This window comes from Malus domestica, chromosome 01, assembly GCF_042453785.1.
Source record: "Malus domestica chromosome 01, GDT2T_hap1".
In the NCBI taxonomy this organism is placed as follows: Eukaryota; Viridiplantae; Streptophyta; class Magnoliopsida; order Rosales; family Rosaceae; genus Malus; species Malus domestica.
In genome coordinates this window covers 19,282,119-19,302,648 of record NC_091661.1, presented here as the reverse complement: position 1 = coordinate 19,302,648, position 20,530 = coordinate 19,282,119, and the positions used below count along the sequence as shown (strand labels likewise).

Below are 20,530 nucleotides of genomic sequence, written 5' to 3'. Positions count from 1 at the left end.
TTTTTAATGTATACTATGATACCAAACTGACACAACCCGACCCAGAGTGTCCACTTAGACATCCGAATTGCGATGTGCTGGCCGACATCAAGAAGGTAACGAAGCCATAAAATGTAGTGATGTGGAAAATGTGAATAAATTAAAACCTAAAAGTGCCTAATTTAGAATGCGTATGTGAGCGGGGATTGAACCCATATCACACAAGTGATGTTGGGGCATAGATAAAATGCAATAAAAGAAGAGTAATGACATTTATACCGAAATGAGAAGTCTCCTACATAGCAACTTTTTCCAACAATCCTCGTAGTCACGAAACCTCTGCCACTAAAATCTTGGAGAGGCAAAAAACAAAGGTGAGTGGGCCTGAAAATAAAATTTTGTAAAACCTTTTCGAAAAGTGTAACCCTTCACTGTACCGGATTATTGTCTTCCTCTACAACACATGCTAAAAAGTCTTCACAACTTTTCTCGATAAATGTTTCGCCTTTACAGCAGGGATTAATTTGTGCTTCAGTTTTTTATGTTTGCCAATGGGGCTAACATAGGGATGATAGGTTGTCGAGAAATGACTACTTTCGGTCCATGCTCTACCAAAGGAATAATAATAATGTAGTCGATCCATCTCTTGGATTACGTGGAATTCCACGATATCCAACAAAATAAGATTAACTGGCATTATCACATTGGTAATGGAAACAGTGTAATCACTGCATTCACATTGGCATAACAGACTTGCCTTGTGGCATTGGAATTGTTGAGATGTACCCGACTAAGGTACCATGTGATTGAAGTATTTGAAGAAACCAGGGTAAGATGACTGACTGGTGGTTTAGGTCGTTGACATGACTACGAGTTTGCTGTTCTCCTATATGGCTTGTTTCTAAGTTTCTATGATTATGGTTCCGTTGGCTTTAATTGTCTTGATAAATATGTATGTCAGTGGTGCCACTACCTAATGTTTCTATGGTATTTTAGTAATGTCTGCCTCCATGGAATAGTGAACCGGTGTCCTGGCAATGGTATGATATCCATATATCGCACTGCACTTTCAATATAAAGATATCATACCGCCTGAATACTGGTTCATAACTCCCAGATACAGGATAATCTTGTTCTAGTAACAATTAGCATCACCTAGGCTGGTTACTACCTGAGGGATGGTCGGAAGGGTAAGTAAGATTTTCTAGGAAGACTGCTCCTATGGGATGATTTTGTCGCTTTTGGGAACACTGACTACTACTTTCGGTATGTAATTATTGAAACTAGTGTTTGTGAAACTACCCTAAGCTCCAGAATGGGAATTGTGGTTAACTTTCCCTTAGAATGGGATTTGGCAAAATTCGATCTTCCTCCTGCAGATTCGGAATCATAACTATTATGTTTGAAAGATTGACGTTGTCGGGGACTAAATGTGACTATCCCCCAAATGTGCAACCACATCAACACTAACATAGTCACTCGAGACATTTTCGGGAACATCAAGGTGAAGCAAAACCTCGAGGAAAATTTGGAAGGTGGCACAAAAAATCAGGATTACCAAGGATAAGAGTGCTTGTGATTTCCTAACAAAGAAAGGTGGTACCAATGGTTGTTCGTACATGCAGTCCACGGTCAAATTCTCTCATATCCATCCGGATATAAGGAGTGACTGTAACAACTCGAACGATTTCTTTCTTCCATCGCTGCCATCAATACCACAGTCTGCAGCTTGCAATACTGGCAACCGAATGCTGTCTCGATAAACAAGTAATGGAACTACGAGAGTGCAAAATTACCATTTTGCCCCTCATTGGGAAAAGTGCATACATCGTGCGATTTACACCTCATACAGAAAACGTACTACCTAGAAAGACGTGAAAATGAACAAAGAGTAATAAGAACTCAGATGTACACGCTTGAAATCCGCGTAGGATTTCCACTTAGCCGGTCAAGGGTGTTTTGAAATTTTCTAGCGTTAGGGAATAAAATAAAAATAAATGTGGGACAGGATTCTACCAATTGGTCTAGAGGGTGTTCTCGTGGACCAACAGAAGATTGACACCCAAGTAAATTGGTTGATAATCACCGAAACATCATCATAGTCTCCACTTCACATGGTTCCAACTGTTGGAAGGCATAAACGGTCAACCTACCATGCCGCAAAGCACGCAGCTAGATCATTTTGTGAAGTATCTTCGTAAATTTCGAAATTAATAGAGTAATACTAGGTAGACCAAAATTTTTAAACCAAATTTGTAAACTAAATGATGTGATTGTAGATTATTTGATTATTAATTAAGTGTCTATTAACGTGCTTATATTGGTGACACAACGTTTGGTTTCCCTAGCATTACTCTAATTAATATTATTTAAAATTAATCACAACAAGTGGCCCAGTGGTAAGAGCACGGACTGTGGCTCCCCAATAACAAAAAAATTTGGGAGGTTCCGAGTTCGGTGATCCGAACTAGTGAGTCTGCTTGATTATAGCCACGAGCAGGGTGAAATTCCTCATAACCTTTTTAAGCCAAGAAGAGGGAAGTTTGCTTGACTGTGGCCACGGGCAAGATGAACTTCTCCATAGACTTTGCAAGCTAGGAAGACATGGATAACTATGACTTGCCACAAATTGTCCTTCTTTTTGAAAAAAATAAATATATTAATTTAAAATTACGTACAATAATTACTGGATATAAGTTTCAGGTGGTTTATTAGTTTGAAAATAATTCACATTTGTATTTGCATGGAAATAAATAAAATAAATTCATACTTAAAAATCGTAATATCACAATGCATTTAATCCTTTTAAATACATTGTATTTTCTTTTTAATTTAAGGTTATCAAGTGGCAAAAGAGCAAAAGGAAAAAAAGGGGAAAATATGGGAAAAGAGAGAACAAAAGAAAGCCAAGTGGCAAAATCAAATCATGAACATGAAACAAGCACAACGTGGAACTGTGGCAAAGAATCCAAAGCGTTCGACATTCTTTGCTTTTTTCCCGTAAATTGCGTTGGAACAAAATAAAAACACGAGAAACTATTGAGTCTGACCGTTACGAGATTAAATGCTTTGTTTTTATTTTGTGTGTGTTGTTTTGTGGTCTTTATCATTAAACGACATATGTTTAGTTTATGATAACAAAGTTAAGAAAGATTAAGCTTATTAACACGTGTCAATTAATGATAAAAGTCAAAGAGAAACCACATATAAAATGAATATAGAAGATTTGAATTCGACGATTACATTATGATAAGATAATGGAAATTCAACTTAAATAACTATAAATATATATAGGAAAGTGATTTTTACACGTAAGTGGAGTCACAATAACACGTAATAGTGTGACTGTCACACCCAAAAATAAAATAAATAAATCACCAAACTATAAGAATTTGATTGTTGATAGGTGACACAAGAAAAAGAGAATGACAAGAATAAAATTATGAAGTGGAGCCACCACAAAGTCCTTTTTTTATTCTATTGCAATTTCCACTTGTGTGTTTCTCAAAAGACCCATAAGACCCAACTCCTAACACACAAATACTAAGAGAATGAAATAAAAAGGGGGTCATCATCCTCCATCTCAAATTCGCAAGTGATCATTTATCATAATAGTAGAAAAGTACTGAGTATTTGCATGATGGTATGGATTTGAATTATGTCGATGATTAATTTAATATCTAATTTAACAAAATTTATCATTTGACAAAAAAAACAATCCTTCATCTCAAATTCATCATCAAAGTTGGTCATGATTATTCATGACCCAGAAAATTAAAATCCAAAAATGTGTTATATTGATGTTGTATAAATTTTAAGAAAATTGGTAAAAAGGTCGTTTAATCGCTGCTTTGGTGAGCCAATCATTTTGGGAAATTTGGAAAAGTAACCATGTTTTAGATCCCATATAGAATTATAACCATTATTTTAGTTTTATGATAATTCTAACCAAAACTTGATGTAAAAGTACTAATATACCCTTAATGACAAAAAAAATCCCCATTGCTCTTAACCATGAAAAAACAACAATTAATTGAGATCTTGAAGCATAAAAGAGGTAGCCTCTTGAATACTATATATATATATATATATATATAGTAGATATTGATATTCAAATGTAATTAGAGAACATGAAAAATGAAGAGAACCTAGTAAAATAAACATAAAACCATGAGAAAAGGTCAGAAACTAGATGGTTGCGAGAGAGTTTAAATGAGAGTTTGTTTTTGTTGTGAGAAACCTTAATATTAAGGATATATTAGTACTTTTACATCAGTTTTGATTATAATTATCATAAAACTAAAATAATGATTATAATTATATATAAGGTCTAAAATATGATTACTTTCCCAAATTTCCCAATCCTTTTATGCGGCAGCACCCATTAATTTTAAATTTATTTTTATTTAGATTCTCATCGTTTGGCATTTCATTTGTGCGTCAGTCCAGTCAGGGCTGGTTTGGTATTGCTGTGCTTTGAAAAAAAGTTGTTGTGAGAATAAGCGGCTGTGCTGTAAGAATAAGCGGCTGTGCTGTAAATCAGCAGAGTGTTTGGTAAACTTTTTTGTAAAAGTGCTTTTGGAAAAAGAAAAGTCTGATAGTGAGTCTTTTCATTAAAGGAGCACGGTAGCTCCGTGTGCTTTGAAAAAAAGCCAGTTTTCCAAAGCTACAAATAGCAGCTTCAACTTTTTCCTTTGATTTCAGCTTATTCTCACAGCAGCTTCCAAAATAAGCCATTTTTTTTAATTTACCAAACATCTAAAACCCTCACAGCTTTTTTTAATGGGTGTTTTTTTTTAAGCACCATACTCCCAAACCACCTTATCTACATTTTTTATACACGCAAGCGGTTTGCTTTTGCTTATGGTGTAATTGCAGAAGACCAGAAGACGAAGCAGTCTAGAGAGAGAAAGTGAGGAGCAAGAGAGAGATGGGTCTGCTGACGAACAGAGTGGAGAGAAATAAGGTCAAGCCAGGAGACCACATCTACACCTACAGAGCCGTCTTTGCCTACTCTCACCACGGTTCTCTCCCTCTCTCTCGTTTTGTTATTTTATTTTAATTTAATTTCTGGGTATTTATATATATGCGCTTTTTGAAGGATTACTTAATGTGGGTTCATGGAGTGATGGGATTTCTGGGTTTTTGGCATTTCTTTCATTTGTTTGTTTAATTCTACTTTCGGGGTTCAATTGTCAGCTGAATTATTGCATCTTTTTTCTTTGAATTTTAAGTTTCTTTGCTTGCAAGTTTATGGTTGTGGATTCCTTGATTAATGCCTCCCACCAGTCCAAAAAACAAATAGTTGTTGACTTATTGACAGTGAAAATAAAAAATGAAAATTTGTTACTGTTCATATGGTAGTAATTTCTTCAAATCGATGCAATCGGATTATCGTTTTGTGATGTGATGTGACTGAATTTTCTACCCTTGACTGCTACTGATTGATTTCGGCATGATGATGAAAGCTGACTTAGTAGTTTCTTCAAAGTTCCCTTCTTTTTCTTTTTAAATTTTTCTTTAACCTTGTTTGCTCATTGATTGGAGCTAACGGAAGATTTGGTGCAAAACGGAATGCAGTGGCGTTCTAGGATTTATACAACTGACCCCATTTAGTGAGATAATGCGCAGTGGCGTTCTAGGATTTATACAACTGACCCCATTTAGTGAGATAATGCTTTGTTGTTGTTGTCTTGTTTGTTCATTGAATTTGCTTTTGGGAGGTTTCTAAGCACCAACTGCAGTTTCAAAGATTGTTTGTTGAATGGTTTGTAATTGTGTGGCTCAACAAAGGAAATTATAAATCGACAGAACTATTTGTTCCTTTCCTTTTCAGGGATTAGAATGTGTTTCTCTTTCCTTTTTTTCTTGTTGTTCATAACCTGTTAACCTTTGCTGACTAACAATATTCATTCGCAACTTGGACTCGAAAACAGAATTCTCAAATCAATATTGTCATTCAAGTTCCCTGATCGCTAGGTAGCAGAATAGCACATTAATTCTTCTGAATTAACTACGATGCCTCTTCACGAATTACATATACTGCGGATTTGCAAAATGTACTTGGACATATTGTATGCAGAATGTGTCTACATCTCTGTCATGAGTTTCACATTTAGGAGGTTTGATTTGACCTATGTAACGGAAGGTAGAAGAATATGGTTCCTATTTCAACATAAAGTTTTCTCTCATCTTCATCATCATCATCATCATCATCATCGTCATCATCTTATTTAACCTGATTTTGTTCTTCCCATTTCAATTTTCAATTGTGTTCATTCTGTCTAATATAGTACGATTTTTCAATGTCAAATCTGTAGCTCAAATAAATCATCCAGTGCTTAGTTCATTTGAACTTATTTCTGTCTTTCGTACTATTGTGTTCGGATCAAGTTTAATCAAGAGCTGTATTGAATATCACATCACACAGGTATTTATCTGGGCGGAAGCAAGGTGGTCCATTTTAGACCCAAAATAAACTTGAACTCGAGCACTGAATCATCATCTGGTGTTTATGATTCAATGTCCTGTCCCACCACTCCTGACTGTGGATTCCGGCAACCCAACAGTGGCGTTGTCCTCTCATGCCTGGACTGCTTCCTAAAAAATGGATCCCTTTACTGCTTCGAATATGGGGTTAGCCCTTCGGTTTTCCTTGCAAAAGTACGGGGTGGCACATGCACAACTGCAGCATCCGACCCATCAGAAACGGTTGTCCACCGCGCGATGTATCTTCTTCAAAATGGATTTGGCAACTACGATATATTTCGAAATAACTGCGAGGACTTTGCTATGTATTGCAAAACCGGTCTCTTGATAATAGACAAGGAAGGCGTGGGAAGAAGTGGTCAAGCTTCTTCTGTTATTGGTGCCCCATTGGCAGCCATTCTTTCTTCTCCTCTGAAGTTGTTGATGCCCAGCCCGGTTGGTGTGGCTACCGTAACTGCTGGGATGTACTGTATGAGCAGGTATGCAACTGACATTGGCGTTCGAACTGATGTGATCAAGGTGGCCGTGGAGGATTTGGCCGTGAACTTGGGTTGGGGCAGCGACCATGAGGAGGAAGTGACCGAGGACGATGATTCCGATTCCCCTATTACACAGATTACCAGGTGATGTGAACATGGTTCTTGTGCAAGTCAAGTACCGTGGAATTGCATATATAAAGTGGTAGTCAGTGTTGAATAAGCATTTCTCGACGTTAATGACTGAAGTACTGATGTGGGTTTTACAACTCATTTGTAACCGTCACATAATCGTGTTTTCTAATTCATGCATGGAAGGAATACAAACAGTACTTATCTGGTGTTCGTAATCATTGGTTCTATCCAATTTTTCACTTCAAAATAGTCATCTTGCACTCTTCCTTCCGTTGTATTTTTAAATTGGAAAAGAAAGAAAATAAATTTCAACCAAATTGAGAATGTTTCAAGCTTCCTTCTCTTTGAAGTACTCCAACACATATCCTGCTAAATATTGTCATTACTAATACAAATGAAAATGATAATTAGGGTTCGTCTAGGACTGTTTTCGTAAATCCAAATGCTATTCGTAAAAGCACTTGGGAGTGCTTCTTTAAGAAGAATCCAGCAGGTGCTTGTCCATAAAACGCTTCTATGACAAATAGCACTATTAATTTTTTTTAACCAAATGCTGTCATGAAACACTTTTAGTTGGTAGAAGACGTTTTTAGCCCTTCCAGAAGCAGCCTGAAACAGGCCATCTAAATATTGTAATTAGAGATATATACCATCCAAGGAATCAGCCAGTTTCTCGAGGTTGCTATGGATCAAACAGTGGAGCTGCTGACCAGCCCAGTTGGGATAAAAGTGCATGCTAATTAGAACGCAGAAGAAGGTCCCAATGCCAACGGTGAACTGTCTATGGTAAGTTAATAACTCGGACAACTGAAGGTGAGGATGAAGATGAGAGCACCATAATCTAATCGTGATTTGACAGACAGGATGAACCGAGAAAAGGTTGTTGCTGAAGCTGCAAAAATGAACTCCAAGTATTGTTTTAAAATGCAAATTAAGCTCAAGCGAAACACCAACGAAATGATTATGAATCCGAAATTTAGAACAATGCTCACATCTTGGAGGAAAACTGAGGCTCCAATAAATATGGGCTCAAAGTTTTCTCCTGCCTTGCAAGAACTCCAGTGGACACCCAAGCCAAGTGATCCAGCAAGAGAAGTTCCCGCTGCTCTATTTATGCTTTTATAGAGTGTAGCACCTGCAATGAAATGGTCAATTGGTTACTTTTATTCACTTTAACTTGATACTGTGGAAAACTTTGTGCGGGAAGGGAAGTGATTTCCGCATATCTCTTTTCTCCTGCTGCACACCTCTTTTTCTTTTTGGCCTTCGAATTAAACAAATCGAAGGACAATCGAAGGACAAAAATAAAGAGAGGTGGACCGAACATCAGTTTCCATTTGGTAATCAACAAATTTGGTTTTTTTGACGGTTTTAATCAGCTACAGTTGATTCGAAAACTACCACAACAGTCATATAACAGCCCACATTGCATTCCCTCCTAGACCTTCATGCAAAGACCTCATGTAGTAAAAAAGTAACACAACTGAAATAGCCAACCCTACTTTGAGAGCATGGATCACCTTTCTCAGCTCAGCAACTCCCAACTTCCATGCCTTCACTAAAAACCACCAAACTTTCATCACCAATCCTCCAACCGCACCCTTCAACCCTAGCAACGTCGCCGTATCGACTAGTCCCGATGTATTTTTCGTCCCATCGGCTACATTGATACTCCACTCCACATTCCCTAACACATCCTTTTCACTTACCATGTTGGCCAGGGCTCACAAGAACAACGATATTAGGGCAGTTTAGATCGGACTAATCGAAGCTCTTAGCCAACTGGTTTGCCTCAATGTACGTGTTAAGCTTCATGTGCCTTATCTATTTATTCACCAGAAATTTCAATTCCTTGAGCAGACAGATTAATGCTCTAAGAGAAAGCACTGAAAACACAACAATGGCCTAAATTTTGGTAAGCATTTGCTAATATCATCATCTCCGTTAAGCTTAACTTAATGGTTTCGAATTAACAATGTTCGGTGCTGTTATCTTGTTAGACAAGTCATAAGTGGATAATATGTTTAAGCTTTTAAATTGAGGAGATGCACATGCACTTAATCATTAGGGTTTGGATCATCATAACCTAAATCCCTAAAAAGCATGACCTACTTGTGCACGTACTATTACAGGATTAATATTTTAGTTGGTCCATTACATCATTAGACGCATTACCAAAGGGAACCAAGGTACATATAATTTTTCATATCTTCAGCTTTTAGATTGTTTAAGAAATAGAGGCCAAGAGCAATGCATGTCATCTTTGATTCAAGTATTCATATAGCTTTTTTATTTTTTTTATTTTTTATGTCTGAATCGTCTTTAATCAACTAATTCTTAGCCTAATAGTATTTCATCTCTTAGTACTAAAAGAGGTATCAAGTTCAGTTCCATCACCTGATAAAGAATTAAAATATAGATTTTTCTATATGTTAGTGTTACATCAACGTGCCAAAATGTCGTGGCATTCAACTTTAATTTGTTGCCACAATCTCCTTGGGCTGTAATATTATTCTACATGTTAAGTACTTTTCCCTCTTCCTTTTCATCTAGTAAGAAAACTATTCCGTTCATACAACAGAGACAGAGACAATTTGGTTGACGTGGAATTTTACTGAAATACGTATTTATGGAGTGAAAGTTATACCATTACTTGTTGGTTAAGAAATATTAGTCAATGGAACAGAATCAATTCCACAAGTCAACTCACAAAACAATATTTTCCTCCCAAAAATGTTCCTACCTACTTATACCAAGAGACACGATGAACTAAAATTCAAAACTAAAGTATAACAAACCGGCTGAAATGTTGTACTTGTCAAAGTCATGAATCATGCCTGAACTGCCCAATTGATAATGGGTTGAAATGTGCTGCACGTGCAATGAGATTTGTATCTACATCACATGGGCTAATGGGAGGCTTGAACTGGCCATTTGATTCGTTAAACTGTTTTTACTCAAGTTTTTTTCTTTATGTTAAAAGAACTTTGTATCTACTTGGTTGAATAACCTTAAACCTGAAATGCATTTTGGTTTGTAATACTACGCACTTAATGACCATATTGGCGGAGACGGGAGCATTCCACCTCCACCCTAATAGCCGAGTTCGCGGAGATGGCCGGGATAGAAGAAAACTTGACATCCCTACTTGTTAGCTGCCTATGGTTGAAAATTTGAAATGGTCCTTCACCTTGGGCTGCACTTTGGTTGGTAATACTATGTACTTGTTAATAGTATGTACCTGCCTACCTGGATTGAAGCTAAACTGTATACTTGCCAAGCAAAAACAGTAGAAGGAAAATTATGAACTCCATGCACAAAAGGTTGAGCCAACCACAACCGACCCATGCCTAATATCCACTTTGAATCAAACCCTAGTTAATTGGCATGAGCTGAGCCTTAGCCCTTGTCTTTATCAATTATTAATATTATTTGGACAACACTTTCATGATTTGATTGTGAGTCCGTGACACAGACTTCACATTAGCCAACTTCCAACAAACTCTCTGGATTGTGAAAGTTACAGAGCTCGTTTTTAAGGAGAGCGCTGGATTCTTTTTGTGAATATCCAAAAAATCTTTCAATTATATTCGTTTATCATACATCGTGCGGTTAGTTTTTGTCAGATACTGTTTATATTCAATTTTAAATAAAAAAATTTACAATGATTTCTGATCGCACGTTGTACAATGAACGAATGTGATTTAAAGATTTCCGAGATCCTCATAAAGAGGATCCGGCGAGGATCCTCACTCGTTTTTAAGTGTATTGATCTGAAATATGTATGGTGATTATGGTTGGCTTGGCTTACCATTTCTTTCATTCGTGTATTCTTGATTTGAGGAGCCGACGTATATCATTAATATTTCATTGTTGTATCAAAATTATTGTTCAATAGTTTAACTGTAACTTAGTGATTTTTTTTTCAAATTTTATTATCTAAAATTAAATAGTTTGGATCGTGAAAAAACATTGTGTAGTGATTAGCGTTTTATTAACAATTGAGCGCTATTGTGTTCTGATATTTTTTTTGGAATTTACATAAATTTTACCATGGCAGCCATTAGTAAATAAAAAAATTCAATGATTTTTTCATCTCAAGCCTACTAAAGATACATGGTCTAATTTAGTAAAGAAATTTGTAAATTCAAAATAAATCAACTTAACTAGTAAACAAATTTAAAAGAGGATCCCAAAAAATAAATATTTTTTTCTTATCAAGCACAAAAATTTAGCCTTATGTGATTCACCGGAACGGCGTCGTTTAGCCCTGTAAATATCAGTATTTCCCCTCCATTTTGTAATAATCCTCCGTCAATAAAAAGCAAATCAGAGTGCTCCGGTTTTCGGGTTTTGGATTTTCGAAACCATCAAGCACCCAAAAGACGACCAAATTTCAATCCAATACGCAGATTCAAATCCAGCTTATCCCCAAATCAAAACCCACCAAATTCCACAAGTTTTAGGCCAAAAGGGTCGCCGAATCAAAACCCAGAATCCGAAATTTTGGATGGCGAGTCTGTATGTGAAAGCTGTGCCACCTGCGGATCTGAATAGGAACACAGAGTGGTTCATGTACCCTGGTGTTTGGACCACCTATATCCTCATCCTCTTCTTCTCTTGGCTTCTCGTGCTCTCAATCTTTGGCTGCTCTCCCGGCATGGCTTGGACCATAGTCAATCTCTCTCATTTTGCGGTATCTTTCTCTCTCTCCTCTCTTTCTCTCTCCATGTGATTTTTGGTGTGCAGGTGTGGTTTTTGCTGGTTTGTCTTTCTGGGTTTGATTGATTGGTATTGTTTTCAATTGGGTTTGTGGAATATTTTATGTTTGTTGATTAGAGGCTGTTGGATTTGATGCTTATTCATTCAAGTAATTGCATTTAGTTGAATTTTGTACGAAAGTATGAAACCCATGTTGTAATTATTCAGCTCAATGATGATACCTTGTGTTTCCACATGTGTGATTAGGTGCAGCTTTCATAATTCTACATGGGCTATATATTTCGATGTTTAATGGGGGCGTTTCATGTAGTTATCAGTTCATGTGAGATATTCTGTAGAGGGGGGGGGGGGACCTAGTTTGTGAATTTCTTGATTTAAGATAGGATTTGCTTCAGTTTATATCCTGTAATAGAGGGTATGAGCTGGATGTTGGAGTCGTCGTTGGTTTAGCTTAGAAAACGAGGTTAATCATGTGAAGCCTTATGGCGTGGATATAATAATTCACTATTTAACTTGGTTGCTACTATAATCTTAAGGAAAGTAGATAGATAACATTTGAATATTACAATTTCATTTTGGTTTAGATATGCAAATATTACCTTAACTGAACTAAGCAATGTTTTGAGGTCGGTCAGTTGTTAAGTTTTGGAAGACAATGACATGATAGGATTCCAAACTTCTCCTAGTTGTGTGCCCTGTCATTATATTTTCTTGTCCATACACTTTGTTCACAACTTGGGGGGATTGTCATTGTAATTCATAATGAAACCCATTCTTTGTTCTATTTTCAACAGTACTCATTATAGGAAAAAAAATTAGATATGTCCCCATAGATTGCATGGAAATAGAAAATTCTCCAATGTTGTGGTGCTATAGTTATAACTCATAACGGTTCATATCCAATTAATGCACATAACTGGTAGTTGTATTTTTAGAATTGTACGCTTTGTTGGAAACAACTTTGAGGTCTCTTTTTGTTCCCTAGTTTTGGTATGATGTTTCTGTGTTTAATCATTCGACATTCTTTCCTGAATTATCCATTTATCTAAAGGCTTTGGGCCAAATAACATTTTGATTTATAATTTCTAAGCATTGTGTTCAGTCTTCTGCTTTGTTAGTCTGACCTCTTAACTCTAGGTTAGTCTCATTCATATTTCCGTGTACCGTATTTGAAGAGTCTAATTCTTCTTCAGATCACATATCACTTCTTCCATTGGAAGAAAGGAACTCCCTTTGCTGAAGACCAGGGGATCTACAATGGACTGACATGGTGGGAGCAGATGGATAGTGGAAAGCAGCTCACTCGCAACAGGAAGTTCTTAACCGTTGTTCCTGTGGTGCTGTAAGTTGATTTTTTGGCTGTAAGATTAGCATTTTTCAGTTCTTTACACTAATTTTAAATATTGTTGAAACTTTTGGCTGTTCAAGATTTTATTTAAATTAACCTGCCCAACTCCAGAAGCCCGTTCAAACCGTTCCAACCATGTGTTTGTTGCACATACACATTTGTTGAACTGTTCCAAACATACTACACCAAAATTTACGGGTCCAATTTAAAGCTAAGTCTGTACATGGGTTGCAACTCTGTACCAGACTCATTCAGATGGCCAACTACAATAAAGAGGACATTAAGAGGACGCCGGGTTACTTCATTGATTAGTTAGCACTTAGAAGTTAAAAAAATGAAAAACTCGTGAAAACTTGTGATAGTACATTTAGAATATTAAGAATTTCTGGTTCTGGTCTATTGGCTATTTGGGATTACCCTGAGCACAATCTGTTTATTGATTTGGTTGAGTATTTTCAGTTTATAACACTCCACCCGCAGTTCAGGCTAGATTTTTAGCTATTCACATAGCACAATTGGTTTGTTTGTGGTTGCCCAAGGCAGCCAGATTTTAGTAAAATCTACCATACTTTTTTTGGATAAGAGTATTAGACCTCATTTTGAGATGTATTCGTGTCCATGGAGCAGTTCATGAACTCATAATCCTAGGTATGAGTTCAGTCGTATCCTCTTGCTGTTTTCAACCTTTTTATTTACCATCCGGAACTTCAGTATGAGCTTAGGGCCTGTTTTCACCATCAAATAATTCACATAATCTTGTTGATCACATCAACATTTGGTATGGCTTTGAGATGTGTTGGATTTACCTACTACTAGAATGTGCTTGATTGGCTTCCTAACTTACAAGGATAGTGTTTGTAGACCCCCAACCCCGTATACCAGGAGTGAGAATTTGTCTTGGTGCAGCTGGAGATCTTGGTAGTTTTGGGAGTCAGTTGCTCAGTCTTGGTCAGAAGCATTGCCCATGTTTTTGTTTAATACGTTATTACTAAGGCATTGGAAATAAATATAAATTTCTGAAGCTCTGATTGTGATGGGATTTGTATGAACCTGCTGACAGATACCACTCCTAAGGATTATAATTTTACTCTAGGATTATGTATTGAAAGCTTGGTTCGAACAAAAAATCATGTTAGTTCTCATTTTTGTCTTCCTTCTTTCCTGCCAGGTACTTGATAGCCTCACACACAACTGACTACCAGCATCCGATGCTGTTTTTCAACAGTCTTGCAGTCATCGTGCTTGTCATTGCAAAGTTCCCCAACATGCACAAAGTCCGGATCTTTGGAATCAATGGAGAAGATAAGTGAGTTGCGCTTACATTTGGGTTGACATGTTCAAAGGTCAGAACATCATTATCTTATTCGGATGAAGAGCTATATCGTTGTATAGAAGTTGGAACTGGAGGTATTTAGAAAATATAATGTTTTTTCTCTGTGCTTACGGCTTTTCAAGGTGCCTCCCAGATGATGAAAGAATGATTGTATTATCTTTGTACAGTAGAGAAATTTTATGTTCGTGGAGTCACCGTGCTATACGAGTATATCACATATTGACTCTGTTTTTTACTTCATAACTTCCATCTACTTGATAATTTTTCCACCCTGAAAACAGTTTTATGCCTGAAACAGAGAAAAATATGTGGATATAGATTCAGTTATCGACGACATGACCTCGATAACTTGATTGAAACTTTGACGGCCTCTAGGGTTGGTTACTGATGTATTGTAGTGACATGGAGATGAATCACTAAAATGCAATATGCTGTTGGATCAAATTTAGGGGTCAAATATGTGTCAAGTGCATGTTGGCGCTCCGAGAAAAAATCGAGTGAAAATTAAAAATCTAAACTTATAAAGTACATCTTGGAAAATCAGTGGAAATATGTACTTGGCACTTGGGATTTTCTCTAGTCTAAAGGTAAAGTTCTCAAGACTCACGTGAATACCCCCATGTGGGTTACTCTCCTTCTGTCTCGAGTTATGGTTTGAGTATTTTATGGTCCTTAACGGTTTAGTGACCCAGAAAGAAAATGGGTGATATGATTATCTATTACAGTTCACGGATGACGGCACCCATGCGTCTAAACTCAGTCTGCATATATTATAACATGTGGATTGATAATAATACTATATAACAGTATTGGGTCGTAGATTTTTCTTTACGAGCTAAGCTAGTAAACAGAAATGGGAGACCGTTAACTAGTGTTGCTAATGGGAAGTTGTTTTCATTTTCCTTGTTTTGGTTAAATTGAAAGGGATCAAATTCTTATTCTATCATAATGTTAACTCACTTTTTTGAAAATTCTCCTCAGAATCGCCAACAGCACTGAGAGTGGTAAACTAATAAAATTAGGGGAACTTTAACGAAAAGCTCCCGGTACTATTTATTTTAACGAAAAACTACATTTTTACACCAAAAAGTCAATCGTAGTACTATTCACTTTACCCTTTATATTGTCGTTTTCGTTAAAACTCAAAGTTTTTAAGTCTTTTTTATTAGTTTTCCCTAAAATTAGTCAATCCAAGGTAAATTGGATTTCGGATTTTCCAGTCCAATTGAATCCGACTTTATATATCCAATTTCTATTGGATTTGATAGGCTTTTTTTTTTAACAAACGATATTATCTATACTAATGAAGTGGGGTAGTGTGCTAAGCCTCATATTAGGCTAGCAATAGTGTGGTTCAAATTTGCCTTTGGCAAGAATCCAATCTAACAACTCTTACTTACAAGTGAAGAACAATACAACTAGATTATAGTACTAAGCGGTATTTGATCAGTTTTTTCATAATGTAAAAACTTTTTTTTTTTTGTCAAACAATAGTAAATTTACTAACTACGAATCAAAATATTTGAAGTATGATCTTATGTTAAATCTAATCCAATGGCATTTTAATTGATGCAAATGTTAAAAATAAAATAATTTTGTTTCAAGGAAACGACATGTTTCATTATGACAAGGGAAAAATATTACAATCATATGAAGAATATGATCTCAAGAGGAAAATCCTTGCAAGAAAAAAAAAATCTGAAAATACAAAATAATAAATATAAATGTTGTAAGAACATGTGAGAGATAAATAGCTCGTTTATATGTGCTTTTAAAATGACTAAAAGTGTTTTTGATAAAAATATTTTTAGAACCAATCATTGGTAAAAATGCAAGTAAATTCTGGAAAATCTTTTAAAGTGCTTCCTAGAAGAAGCACATAATTGGTGCTTCTTGCAGAAAGCACTTTAAGTGCTTTTGGAACCAAAAAATATTTTCTCTAAAAGCGCTTTCAGTCATTTTGAAAGCACATCCAAACGAGCCAAAAAACTCTCAAAATAATTAGTCCTGAGAAAGGAAACACCATGCTTCTCTTTGGACACTATAAAGAAAAACATTGCGACTCCAAATGATCTCAAAAACACCATTAATATTGAATCTAACATGTTCAAACAATGCATCTTTGGTACATCGGTATTATTTACCAGGTTGATCTCACAACGATCAAACTGTTAGGATATGGAGGTTTAAGTGATGACAGGTGTTGAGTGATCAGTGTGACATATGGCTGAATGTCATTAGTCCAGGTCTTGAGTTAGTTATAGCTGTGTATTTATAAGACAAAGTCATTGCCTTGTAATTATTATCCAAATATAATGAAAAGTCTGCTTTAGCAAATTCTCTCTCTACTTCTTCGATATCTTTGCTTTCTTCATCTTCGTTATCATGGTATCTTCACCGGTCGAGTCTCGCGCCATCGATTGACGATCTTCTTTGCTTCTGCTCATCTAGCTTCTGTGTTGTTGGTTGGTTCACATCTTGCTTTAGCTCCGGTGCTATGATTTGCTTGCCGGTGTTTACTCCGGTGTCGATTGTCGGTGAAGTTGGTGGATTCGTTGGTCGTTCGTTTAAACCCTAGCATTTGGGGTTTTCATGCGTGTTGATCCATTCTTTTGCTCTGAGAAAGTGATCTTCTTCTGTTTTGTTTGCCTGTTGATTGTCGCCTATTGATTGTTGGAGGATTGTTGATTGTCTTGATTCTTAATCATATAAACCTTAGATTTTGGGAATTCTTGATCGATTGTGTAGTTATTTTCGATTTTGTGCTGTGTGAAAAGTTCTTGTTTGTGCTTGCATATTCAAAATGGTGACTCAGGCGCAATTAGTCCTCACTTAATCGCTGATTGCTTCCCTGATTCTAGGTGTGGGCAATACAGTCACTGTGAAATTAGATGATTATAACTACGTAACCTGGAGTTTTCAAATGGAGTTGTTATCAGATGGCAATGGAATCCCTGGTTTTGTTGATGGATCCCTTGCTTGCCCTACCAAGTTTGTTGAGACTGATTCTAAAGGCGAAGTTGATGATAATACACTGGTGATATCTGATGCATACAAGGTGTGGAAAATTCATGATAAAGCATTGATGACCCTTCTTACTACTACATTGTCACCTGCTGCCTTGTTTTGTGTGATTGGCTGTCAAAGTTCTCAAGAAATATGGCTTAATCTTCGAGAACGTTTTGCAAATATGACTAGAACAAGTATTGTTCAGATGAAGATTGATTGCAAAATATCAAGAAATGGCCTAAAACCATTGATGAGTATCTTCAAAGTATTAAAAATACAAGGGATCAACTTGCTGCAGTTGGGGTTATGATGTCTGATGAGGACATTGTAGCTGTTGCTTTTCGTGGTTTGCCTTCTGAATATAACACAATTAAATTAGTGATTCGTGGCAGAGAAAGCCTTGTGTTATTGAAAGAGTTGAGATCACAACTTAAAGCTGAGAAGTCTACGTTAGAAAAAGTGACAAAGCAAGTTCCCTTAATGTCTGCTATGCTTGCTCAATCTTCAAGTTCTGGAATTCATATGGGTAGTTCTTCCAGTGTGCCTCAGTTTCAACAATTGCCTTTCCCAGCTTAGTTTTCACAAATGAATGTTCTTGGTCCTTTGGCATTTGTGTCTCAAACTGGATCAGGGTCTTATAATAATTTCAGGGGGAATAATTACAAGAACAAAGGCAAAGGCAAAAAGTTTTTCTCAAGGCCTTAACCTCAGTATTCTCAGTCTCAATTCTCTGGAGGAAACCATTTTCATCAACAGTTTCAACCTGTGTCTTAGTCTTCAGGACATCAAATGTTAACATCTCAATCAAATCAGCCCTAACAGAAGTGTCAAATCTGTGATAGGAACGGCCATTCTGCTCGCAATTGTTATCAAAATGGGTGTCAAATATGTCATTGAGTTGGTCACCAACTGCTACATGTCTTGATAGGACTAACAACACTCATCAGGCTTTCATTCCACTATAAGGATATCATTCCTATTCACAAGGATTTGCTGTTCCACATGCTTCTGTTGCTCAACATATTCCACCCTTCTGGTATTCCATCTTAATACCAATCTTCTGCTGGTTTTCCTACACATCAGTATCTTTCTTCAAGTGAGATTGCCCAGTCCTACTCCCATGTTGCCATAAGTGCTACAACTACTGGATCTCATTTAGCTCCACAATAAGAATATTGGTTACTTGACTCTGAGACAACTAATCATATGACTTCTGAGCTCTTAAATCTTCAAGTGGCTGCACCTTATTCTTCTACATAAACTGTGACTGGTGCAAATGGTGAAGGTTTACTTATTGCACACATTGGCAATTCTATTCTTTATACTAAGTCTCATAGTTTTAAATTGAACTCAGTATTGCATGTTCCTCAGTTATCACAACATTTGCTGTCCATGAATAAACTATGTCGAGATAATCATTGTAGATGTATTATTAACGAGTCTTCTATTTGTGTGTAGGACAAGGTCACCTACAAAGTTCTATTCCAAGGGCTGAGTAACAATGCAGTTTATTCTATACCTATGTTCATATCTAGACAAAGCATACTTAGGTCAAAAGGTTTCCTCTTCCTTGTGGCATTGCAGGTTGGGTCATCCAACCAATTCCATTGTTAAACTAGCTCGTAATAAGTCTTCTATACCATTTCAATGTAATTCTCAACCTCACACTTGTACAACTTGCTTACAAGGTAAGTTTACTCATCTTCATTTTCCTTCTAATGCACCCAAGTCTGTAATTCCATTTGAGGTTATTCATTCAGATGTATGGGGGCCTGCACCTCAAATGTCTTTAGAAGGGTATAGGTATTATGTGTCTTTTATAGATGAATGTACTTGATATACTTGGATTTTTCCACTAATCAATAAAGCTACCATGTTTGGAGTATTTGTGCAATTTCATGCCTTTTTTTTCATAATTTTTTCCACTCCAAATTAAGATTTTTCAAAGTGATGGAGGTAGGGAGTACGTTAGTCACCAGTTTCAAAATTTTCTCCACACCAAGGGTATTGTTCACCAAAAGTCATGTCCCTATACACCAGCCCAAAATGGCTTAGCTGAGAGAAAAAATAGACATGTGGTTGAGAGTGCAATTACTTTACTTGAACAAGCTTCTTTGTCTCCTCAATTTTGGTATCATAGGTGTGCTACTGCTACTTACTTTATCAATAGGATGCCTACACCTACTATGGGTATGAAATCTCCTTTTGAATCTTTGTTTCATGTGCCTCCTCAGTTGGATCATTTAAGGGTTTTTGAGTATGCTTGTTAGCCTTCTATGAAGCTTTATCGATCTCACAAACTTGAACCTAAGACCACTGAGTGTATTTTCTTGGGATATGTAACTCAATACAAGGGTTACATTTGCTACTCAGTCAAAGATCACAAGTTAATTGTCTCTAGACATGTGCTATTTAATGAAGCTACATTTCCAACTTTATCACCATATACTTTACCTCAACCTAAGTCCTCTGTGTCTTCACTTATGGCTCATCCCAATACTTTTGAGTCTCCACCAATGGTTCCTATACCTTTACCAGTTGTCTTTGAACATAGTCAAACTGCAACTCCTAATGTTACTCAGGCTCATACAAGCAATATTGGTGATCTTGTCCTCCCTGCTTCATCCTTTACCTCGAGCTCCACTTTTGGGGTCCCTACTTCGGGGCTACCTGCACCATCTATTATCAATGGTGTTGTTGATTCAGAATTACATCCACTAACTACTACTTCCTAGGTGTCAGAATTGCAGCACATATCTATTTCTTCTCATAATACACATCATATGCAAACTAGGTCCAAGTCTAGCATTTTTAAGAAGAAAAAGGCTTTTGCTGCTCAAATACAGTCTCATCTTGATATAGAACCCCAGTCTTACAGTGTTGCTTCCAAGTCTACACATTGGCAAACTGCAATGGATGAGGAAATGTCTGCTCTAATTCAGTAACGCATTGGCAACTTGTTCCCATACCTTCTAATAAGAATTTGGTAGGGTGTAAGTGGATATACAAAATCAAGAGGAACTATGATGGGTCGATTGC

General features: G+C 36.6%; 2 protein-coding genes across 2 annotated transcripts; both read left to right on the top strand.

Moving 5' to 3' along the window:
- Positions 1–4,796: 4,796 nt before the first annotated feature.
- On the top strand, positions 4,797–7,294 carry LOC103416459 (protein LEAD-SENSITIVE 1-like). Its single transcript, XM_008354735.4, has 2 exons — positions 4,797–5,003; positions 6,410–7,294. The coding sequence occupies exons 1-2, from the start codon at positions 4,910–4,912 to the stop codon at positions 7,093–7,095; spliced, it is 780 nt and encodes a 259-aa protein (XP_008352957.2). The 5' UTR covers positions 4,797–4,909; the 3' UTR covers positions 7,096–7,294.
- A 4,047-nt stretch (positions 7,295–11,341) lies between these two features.
- Positions 11,342–14,717, top strand: LOC103416557 (uncharacterized). The gene is made up of 3 exons (XM_008354832.4): positions 11,342–11,775; positions 12,995–13,143; positions 14,318–14,717. The coding sequence occupies exons 1-3, from the start codon at positions 11,590–11,592 to the stop codon at positions 14,457–14,459; spliced, it is 477 nt and encodes a 158-aa protein (XP_008353054.2). The 5' UTR covers positions 11,342–11,589; the 3' UTR covers positions 14,460–14,717.
- The last annotated feature ends 5,813 nt before the right edge of the window (positions 14,718–20,530 follow it).